The 10,154-nt window shown below is 46.9% G+C and overlaps 1 protein-coding gene across 4 annotated transcripts in view; it reads left to right on the forward strand.

Moving 5' to 3' along the window:
* Positions 1-9,275, forward strand: part of LOC133117910 (metastasis-associated protein MTA3-like) — a 57,652-nt gene extending 48,377 nt beyond the window's left edge. For 2 of the 4 annotated variants that reach the window (XM_061227424.1, XM_061227425.1), the window contains 3 exons: positions 610-641; positions 2,146-2,264; positions 8,277-9,275. In XM_061227424.1, coding sequence (XP_061083408.1) covers positions 610-641; positions 2,146-2,264; positions 8,277-8,442 — 317 coding nt within the window. In that variant the 3' untranslated portion in view covers positions 8,443-9,275. Of the gene's footprint in view, positions 1-609; positions 642-817; positions 2,052-2,145; positions 2,265-4,672; positions 4,701-8,276 lie in introns of those variants that run through there. The other 2 variants (XM_061227426.1, XM_061227427.1) reach the window with 2 other exon arrangements.
* The last annotated feature ends 879 nt before the right edge of the window (positions 9,276-10,154 follow it).

A 10,154-nucleotide genomic window follows, 5' to 3' on the forward strand; every position in this document is an offset into this window, starting at 1 on the left:
TTAAGTGGTGACAGGAACAGTACATCAGCGTTTCATGAGGGTTGCTACCTTAGATCCTGTCTAACTTGTGTGATTTATTACCAACTATAGACTAGCCCCGCCCTCTTATTTTGGTGGCACGGTGGGTAGTACTGTCACATCACGGCAAGGAGGTCCTGGGTTCGAATCCCACCCGGGGCCTCTCTGTGTGGAGTTTGCGTGTTCTCCCCGTGTTCGCGTGGGTTTCCTCCGGGTACTCCAGCTTCCTCCCACAGGGGGGGCACTAACAGGGCGTTGCTGCAAAAGAGCATCTGTGCTCACTCAACTTTCCCTGTATAAATAAAGGCTCATAATAAATAAATAAATACATTGAGCTGCTCTGGGCTGTCGTGGACGGATCGATCAGAGCCAGCGCGTGCCCGGTTCTCACCTATTGGCTGCTTGGGAGGTCCAGGCACGCCATGTGTCTTGCTATAAGTTTTGTTATTTCCTCTTCAATCACAACCTTCTCCCCAGCAGACTTGTCGCTTCTCACATTTGGCCTGGGTCAGGTTCAGGCTTGTTCCGCTGTGTTGTTTTTTTTATTCACTCACTTTCTTCTCTCTTTTTCTCCTTTCTTTCTTTTCGTAGATAACTCCAGTCACAGTGTGGGACCGGTCCTGGTGAGTTCCTGATTTCCTACATCAGTCCTCACACAGTAATTTCAGTTAAGAGTCCCATGCTAAGCGTAACGGGGGGGACTTATGTAACCTCAAACAAAACACCGGATAAAAATTTAAAAAAAATGTTGTCGTCTATAAATGCTGTTATGAAAACAAAACAGTCTTGTTTGTTCCAGGACGAACAGCCAGAAGAGTTTATTGGTGTGCTCATGACTCAAACCAGTGTATTTGAGCTGAGATGACTAGCTCGGTGGATAGAAATGGATTCTGAGCCAAGTCAGCCTGTTGTCATGGTGAAGGGTCCTGATCCTGTGTGGTTTTTGTTCCTGCCTCTCTGGCTTCCTGCTTGTGCGTGTCTCTGGTTACACACTCACCTCGGACAACCAAAGTGAGCCCTAATCCAGGGATGTAATGTCAACCCTCAGAGTCCTTTCGAACGTCTCTAAACCCAGAGGGATAGCTGATAAGAGACCAATAAGAAAAACTAAATGGAGTAGAGTTATGTCTCACCTGCTATTGGCTGCTTATCCGACTGAGCACAGCCTGACCCAGCACAGCTTGTGTGTGCATCTGTTCATTAAATAAAGGCTGTTCACTGGGAAAATTATGGCTGTTTTCACTAGAGCAAATTAATAATTACTACCTGTTACATCTGTTTCATGCTATTGCTTTCATCCTCAACTACTTCACCATGATCCCACCTCTATAACCCTGTATATACCCTCTCCATACCGTGTATATACCCTCTGCATAACCCCATATATACCCTCTCTATAACCCGGTCTATGCCCTGTCCATAACCCCATATGTACCCTCTCCATAATCCCAAACATACCCTCTCCATAACCCCATATATACCCTCTCTATAACCCGGTCTATACCCTGTTCATAACCCCATATGTACCCTCTCCATAACCCTGTCTCTACCCTGTCCATAACCCCATATGTACCCTCTCCATAACCCTGTATATACCCTCTCCATAACCCCATCTCTACCCTCTCCATAACCCTGTATATACCCTCTCCATAACCCCTTATATACCCTCTCTATAACCCGGTCTATACCCTGTTCATAACCCCATATGTACCCTCTCCATAACCCCATCTCTACCCTCTCCATAACCCCATCTCTACCCTCTCCATAACCCTGTATATACCCTCTCCATAACCCTGTACATACCCTCTCCATAACCATGTATATACCCTCTCCATAACCCCATCTCTTCCCTCTCCATAACCCTGTATATACCCTCTCCATAACCCTGTATATACCCTCTCCATAACCCCATCTCTACCCTCTCCATAACCCTGTATATACCCTCTCCATAACCCCATCTCTACCCTCTCCATAACCCTGTATATACCCTTCCATAACCCCATCTCTACCCTCTCCATAACCCTGCATATACCCTCTCCATAACCCCATCTCTACCCTCTCCATAACCCTGTATATACCCTCTCCATAACCCCATCTCTACCCTCTCCATGACTCCACCCTCTGCAGCACAATGGGAGGAGTAGTGGCAGTACCCTGCGGTCTACTGGAACGATGCTTCGCAAGAGACGCCCCAACTGGATCGATGCCCCTAATGACAGTTTCTTTCTTGTTTCCAGGGAGACCAGGTAGGCAAGGCCAAGGTACTGCACCTTGCGTTTGGTACAGGAGCTGGTGTGCGTGTGCGTTTGCGTGTGCGTGTGCGTGTGCGTCTATCAATGTGTATGTGAGTTTGAGTGCCATCACTTTGTCTGGCTAGCTTGCGCCTGTATTGCATTGCATTGCATTAGATTTAGCTGACTTATCCAGAGCCCACATAAACAGTCTGTACTATACACTCCTCACACCACTGCACTGCTCGAGCCAGTTCACACAAAAAGATGACACCAAGGTTAACACAGGAAGAAGGAAACATCACAACAAACAAAGCAATGCAACTTGCTTTATACCAGAGAGCACAACTGTGCAGCTCACAACCTCCAAACAGTATCTTACAGTGAATATTCATAAATGCATGTACTGTAACTACCTAATAGGGTATGCCGCGGAGAACCTTCTTCTCTAGCGCTGTGGCTTCCGGATCCAGGTCCCGGTAACACAATAAGGTTCCATGAATTGTCATGAACTAATGTAGTTGTTAACTAACTACTACTGAGAAGTGGATCTGCACAGCTCTGTTAATGCATTTGTATATCATTAATGCATGTTAACAACTACATTAGTTATTGCCAATTCATATTCAAATAAAAAAAGTCAGGTCATGTATTTGTTAATGGTTAAATAATTACATGTCCATCCTAAATTTAATGTAGCAAATACGTTAGTTAGTTGTTAATGCATGCAATCACTTTAACAACTACTGTAGTTAATGCCAATTCATGAACTTTATTGTACAGTGTCGTCCAGTTGCCTGTAATGGCTGGAAAACTCCAACCCACTACCACCAATATCTCTCTCTCTCTCTCCCTCTCTATCCCTCTTCCTCCCTCTCTCTCTCTCTCTCTCTCTCTCTCTCTCTCTCTCTCTCTCTCTTTCTCTCTCTCTCTTTCTCTCTTTCTCTCTTTCTCTTTCTCTTTCTCTTTCTCTTTCTCTCTCTCTCTCTCTCTCTCTCTCTCTCTCTCTCTCTCTCTCTCTCTCTCTCTCTCTCTCTCTCTCTCTCTCTCTCTCTCTCTCTCTCTCTCTCTCTCTCTCTCTCTCTCACACACACACACACACACAGACTATTAGCGAGATGGTGGATGTGATTGACACCTGTAGTGATTATCTGTGGGAGCAGCATGGAGGATCTGATTAAATGTTTTGGCCGAATCGGGCGTTGCTTAACGAGGAGTGACAGTTTTTAATGACGGGATCATTGTCAGATGAAGTGACACAGACCCTCACAGCTGAATGAGTAGGACAACCAGTCATAATCAGAGAGACAGAGAGAATCAAAGGGCAGGGGATGTTGTCTATGCGTTGGGGTTGAGGGCTCCACAGGTAACCTTTAGGTCATGCACAGGCACACACACACACACACACACACACACACACACACACACACACACACACGCACACACAGACACACAGACACACACGCCACTGTATAGTATAGTCTATTCTAGCCCATATGAGCAGTAACAAGGCACTCTTGCTTCAGATATTATCTAGGGTATTCCCACCACCCTTACAACAGCACACTGTAATCCCTTTTGCCAATAATCACTGGTCTAAACCCACTTCATCCCTTATATATTGCTCCCCCTATCTCTGTCAATCAGCTTGCTTCTGTTGGCCTTCTCGGATTAACTCCCAAGCCACTGCAGTCCCGTTACTCTGTCAAAGGCTGTGTGTGTGTTTGGTTTTTTTAAAACAACAACTTGATTGCACAGAATTGCTCTTCCTCTGGAGGCAAGAGCTCATATTAGTGTGATTGACAGGTCAGTGAAGCCGCGCACGTGTGTCTGTATCTAGAGGACCCCTTCCGGGGGAGCAGTGGGCCTGTGAAATATGCCATTAAGATCGCAGGTCCCTTCTGCCCGAAGCCCAGACTATTTCCCACACGGGCACAATTACCCCATTAAAGTGCACTGCTCTGTTAATTGGAGGCCAACTGTGAAATTAATGGTGCATGATTTTTAGGTGCAAAACATTTTAATGCAAAACCAAGTCCCTGCGCAGATTAAATTGGCGGTCGTTTAGAGGCCGGTAAATACCCATGTGAAAATCGTCAATGCTATTTTATTTTATTTTAAATTAATTCATTGTAATGTCCATGAGAATTTAAATTACAAGCTAAAAATATACTTTTTTGAGCAGTACAGTAAGTGGTGCATGGCTGGCTGCTGGCAGTGGCTAAGCTGGTTAGCCTTGTGCTACACAGATAAAGACACATCAGAGTCGAGAGTAGAGATGCGTGGGCTAGTCCGATAGCATTTGATCCAGGACCCGTGAGGGGTTTCTCTGGCTGTGTCCCAGTGCATTGTGGGACATTATGTAGAGGGGGCGACTGTGTTCGCATCCCCCGGTGAATAACTGGCTGCTTGTTTCATTTCAGTGCCCCAGCCGTTAGACAGCTTCTTATGGTAAGTTGAGCATCAAACCGCCCTTCTAACTGGTACTGGCCTCCGCACCTCTACACACACACACACACACCAAACCTCACGTGCACAGTGACAGATAACTCTCCACATCATTCTGCACACCTCACACCTCACCGCTGCAGGAGTGAGCTCAGTTAGCATTAACCCTGCCATGTTTGTAACAGTTCCGATGGGAGATGAAGTCCAGCGCTGCAGATTGTGGATGTAATTCTAATTGGCTCTGGACTACATTTCCCATCAGTCTCTCCTGAGAAAGGTTTAAGCGCAGTGTGTGTTACCTGTGGGGCCCTGGTACCCCAGCACTTTCCTAAAACTTGATGAGAGCAGGCTTACCTGCTTCAGGCTTTTGACACTGAAGGAGGGGCTAGGGGTGAGGATGGACCGGGGGTGGGGGGTGGAATGGGTGGGTCAAGAGGTCAGTGAGGAAACCAAATCCAGCAACCCCTCTCCCCTTCTCCTTGGGACCTCCGTGCACTCTGAGGAATACGATCCTGGAACCAACCAATCGGCGGTTTGAAAACCCTCATACTGTGAGCCGATGGAGAACGAGGAGCGGGAGAAAAATGCTTTTCCATTAACGCGACGTCCGCATGAGGCACGAGCCTCCACCCCCCACCCCCCCCACCCCCGCCTTGGACTCTGGGACAAATTTAGACCGCCGGCCCTGATGAATGGCCGTTTAACCACAGCGAAACCCGCGGCGAACGTCATCGGGACAGGCCCGGAGAACCGTGTTTTATAATAGCGATGCTCGCCAAACCATTAACCCGGTGATTAATGTCGCGTGAGCCTTTTCCCGCGACCGGGAGACGCGCCCTCGGTTATTAATGCTCCTGTAATGGAGGCCCTGCGCCGACATCACTGCTGAGGGCGACAGCGGTCACCCCTCCCCGCTCTGCCGCTCCGTCACGTCAGGCCCAGGCTCCTCCTGCATCCCTCCGTCAGCGCGGGGGCTTCGTTTGGCCACCGCGGGGACTGAGAACGCTGTTGATCCAGCCAAATTTTTCGGGGCAGTTAATTGAATTCCATTAACTCCCTCCAAGTAATGAACCTCGATTTGCACCAATCTGCGCATTTGGAAAACTCGATTTAATGCTCATTAGTTACCTGTTACAATGAACCTGTGCGCAAGGCTTCTGGGACAATGCCGATGCGGTGTGTGCAATGTTGCAGAAGCGTGTTCGGCACACGCGTGTAGAACTCTTCTTCTGGATATAAAGTTAGTACGGAGGAAGCTGGGGTGTCAGTGACGGGTCAAAGTTCAGATACAGGGTCAGGGATGTGATGCATATGAGAGATCACTGGGAGGAACTCAGTGGTCACACAATATTCATCTTGTTTTTTCAACAATTCCATTGCCATGGACCTTTGGCACTTCGGAGCAGGGGTCAGTTGTTTCTGAGCTTATTTATGTAAAATAGAAGGCAGCCTCATAAAATCTTTACCCAATATGCAAAGTCAGCGAATGTGTTTTAACTTGGCTCGGTTCTAAATAAAAAACTTTCGCTGCTTTCTTCCTAGCAACTGCTGCACTTCCTGTTTAATGTCAGAGTGCCCATACACGTACTCACACGCATTCATTTTGCAAATATGTGCATCAGACATTCAGTGCTTCAAGCACCCAGGTGCATGCGCGCAAGCCCGCATGTAAAGTGTATGGACGAACGCGCGCACACACAGCAGATGCACACGTTATCGGTGGTGGTCTTTTGGGGGTATTATTTGGAAACTCGATCATGGTCTCCTCGTTAGTGCCACTCATTGTTCTCCCTAACAAGGAGAGTGTCTGAGTACAGCTAGACCAGGCTCATAAATGTTGCATGAACCGGGGGTGCATGCTTTTCCTCTGTAAGCCTGGTGAATACGGCCTATCCCCACATACCAGGTACATTCGTACCATCCCATGGAGCATTGCTATGATAGAGCATGTGATGCTCACAGGTTCTGGCTCAAACATGATCTCGCTACTGAGGTCTTTTCTGAAAATGTCTGATTAGCAGTCAGAATGAATTGTTAGGAGGAGTCTTAAAACCCAAACTTAAAACCTAAATCGCCTTGATTCGCCTTGCCGTGGTTTTGTGTGTATACTGTATATGCATGCCTGCGTGTGTGTGTTTGTTTCTGTGTGTGCCTGACAGTGTGTGTGTGTGTGTGTGTGTGTGTGTGTGTGTGTGTGTGTGTGTGTGTGTGTGTGTGTGTGTGACCACCCCTGTGTATGTGTACTTATATGTGTATACATGTGTGTGTGTCTGCATTGTGTGTCTGTGTGTGCGTGTGTGCGCGCGTGTGTGTGTGTGTGTGCTTATATGTTATATTTGTGTGTCTCTGGACTGCTAGTGGAAAATCTCCCAGGAGGAAATGACATACCTGCAGTAACGAGCCCCTTGAGGATGCAGTAAAGTACAGTCACACAAAAACGAAAACACCGTGAAACTCGATTACAGAAATGCGCTGCCGCAAGAACAGTGTTAAATAACATAGCACTGTTCACTTTATTGGGAGAATCAAGCATGCAGACGTTCGGAGATATACAGTTGAAACCTGGCCAGTGAACTAAGCAAAGTGATGAAAATCACGCCTTTTCAAACATCTTATCATAGATTCACAAGTGAAAAGATGAGCATGAAGCAGAAATCAACAGTATGTACGTACTCATATATTATAATACGATAACAATCTGACCAACATTATAGCACAATGGTGTAATGCCTGCAAATAATGTGCTATCCTTGGAACTATCATTTCTTTGAATAGTTTTTTTTTTCAAATAATAAAAATGCCAGTACCCACATTGTAGTAACAGCACTGTGAAACAGCATAACAAACATAAAGTATTGTCAGAGACACTCCATTAACTCCATTCCCTATCGTAAAGCAAACACAAGTGCGAAACTGTGTCAGCGCCGGTGGGTTTAGAGGCATATAGATTATGTGTCTTTGTAGTCTGGTGTTTCAAAGAGGAGACTCTGCAGTGCACTTCGCCCTTCCCGCATGAGCGTCCGCAGGCTATTAGATAGCGTTAGCTGGAAGCGGCTGTGGTCGGCCACTGTGGGAGGTGTTGCTACTGAGAATAGACCTAATTTATTTGTCTTTGCAAATGCAGCCCTTCCACCTACTTCCCCCTTCTGTTGGTCATTGGGAAATGCTAGCTTTTGACTTTGATCTTGCTAGCAGAGCCTGGACTAGGAGCGTGTTGAGGTCGTGAAGGTCATTGTTCTCATTTATTGATATGGAGCTGGTAATTTTGGGTGAAGCCTGGCTCCATGAAGTGCCTTAAATAATGACCTCGATGTATAAGGACTTCTAGAGTTTCATCATGCATTTTGACTAGCATGTCCTATCCAATGTGCCCTGTTTGCAATTCAGCACCATATCTTCTGCTAGCTAGCTGATCTAGTAATCCCATATCTACAGTGTGTTCAAGGACCTCCTGTTGCCTCAACACTGCTACCAACCAGCCTCCTCAGTGCGATCGTTCAGTGTCGTGTCTGGGGACAGGAGGATTGTGGGTAAACCGCTCCCTCACAGTCCCGTCTCTCCCCCTCCCCCTCCCCGCAGGAGAGTCCGAAGATGTCTGTCCCGTTCCCAGCTGAGGAGGGCGTGTAGGCAGCCGTGTGAGCAGATCAGCCTGCGTCGGGTCCCCCAGGGGCCCCCCCCAGGACTGACCCAGCCCCCCCCGCACACCAGCCTGAGGCCCCGGGGCCCCATCGTCATTCAGGACTGAACTCTCTCCCACCTTCTGCCCTCCACACCCCCAGACCTCCACACCTCTCTCCCCTCCTTCTGCACCCCCTACCTGCACCCCCCTCCACCATGCTGTCCAACCCACCACCCCTCTCCCCAAATCCCCGGGTCCTTACCTTCAGCAAACCCCTCACACACCAACATGTCGCTGACATGGGTCACGTGAGGAGAGCCCCCCTCCCCACCCTCAGGCGCCCTCCAATGGCAGAGACCTGTCACTACACCTCTTCAGCTGCAATAAGATGTACAGTGCCTCTAAATATTTGCCAGTTTTTTTTTTTTCTTTATTGCTACTGATCCATTTTAGCAGGACATCTTTTTTTGCCCTTTCTTATCTCCTGTAATCTTAAAATCTTGAATTATGCGCTTTTCTGGATGTGTTTTCACATTTTTATTTCATTATTTTGCCCTGGGATGGTTGGCATGGTAACTCGCACACCTCCCTCTTTACCGACAATCATTCATTATCAAAGCGTCTCTGATGATGGGCGAATCCACTGCACCGGTCAGAGTGTCGATATGGTCAGTGGGTTCGACTGGGCGTGTAGTTTTCACTCATGCACAGCTCCGCCATTTTACTGAGATACTGTAAACACGCCTCCTGGTCATTCTCTCGATGTGCCTGGTGCCCAGAGAGTTTTGGCAAATGTTCACGTACCGCACCGCCACAACGCCCAGCGCTGGGGTGCTCTAAGCACCCGTCCCGGATCCGAATCGCATGACCGAAGTGAAGTTCCCCCTGCATATTTATGTTGTGTTTTCCTGTCAGTCGCCGTGTAATATACAGAAATAAAAATAAACTTCAGTTGCAGACTTGTGTGCCCATTTGATTGAAATTATTCCTGAAACATGTTTGTTGATTTCCTGGCACTAGTCCTCAATATAAATACATAGCAAATGAGCTTCAGCTTTAATCCACTGTGACTAATGGTTACAGGGGCGGCCTGTAGCGCAGTGGTTAAGGTAAATGACTGGGACATGTGAGCCGACATGTGAGCCGTCGGGCCCTTGAGCAAGGCCCTTAACCCCACATTACTCCAGGGGAGGATTGTCTCCTGCTTAGTCTGATCAACTGTATGTCGCTCTGGATAAGAGCGTCTGCCAAATACCAAGAATGTAATGTAATGTAATGGTTACTGCGCTTGTCACTAATTAAAGGCAGTGTAGAATAGATGATGGTTTTTTTACAGTATCTCACACTAAAGAGTGAAAAATTATTTTTCTTGATGCTTTGTCACACAGTACGAGACGTCACAGATCCAAGAAACTGTCTTGTTCACTATATTCTGTTTATTTGGACCCATTCAAAGAATCCTCCAGAATTGAATTCCTCTTATTCCTCACAGGGAACTTACATTTGATGATATCAGCAGTATCTGTAGCATGCAGTCTTTAGAGTGTGTGATGTTGTGCTTGCCAAATCATTCTCTGGAAAATATGCAATTCTGCTCTATGTAATGATTCTTCAGTAGGATGTCAAAGCAGAACTCCTCCTTTGATTTCCCTGGCTGCAATGGGACCTGAATTAATATGAAGCAAAACATTCTGAGATGGAACAAAACAAAACAAACAAAACATTAAGCAAATCAACAATGGTGAAATCAGTAACAGCAACAACAACAGCAACAACAATGTTACCATTTTGGCCAAAAGCAGAAGTGCTTGTTTGCTGCATCATATAGTAACCTCTCC

Source organism: Conger conger, chromosome 18 (assembly GCF_963514075.1).
Source record: "Conger conger chromosome 18, fConCon1.1, whole genome shotgun sequence".
NCBI classification, from domain to species: domain Eukaryota; kingdom Metazoa; phylum Chordata; class Actinopteri; order Anguilliformes; family Congridae; genus Conger; species Conger conger.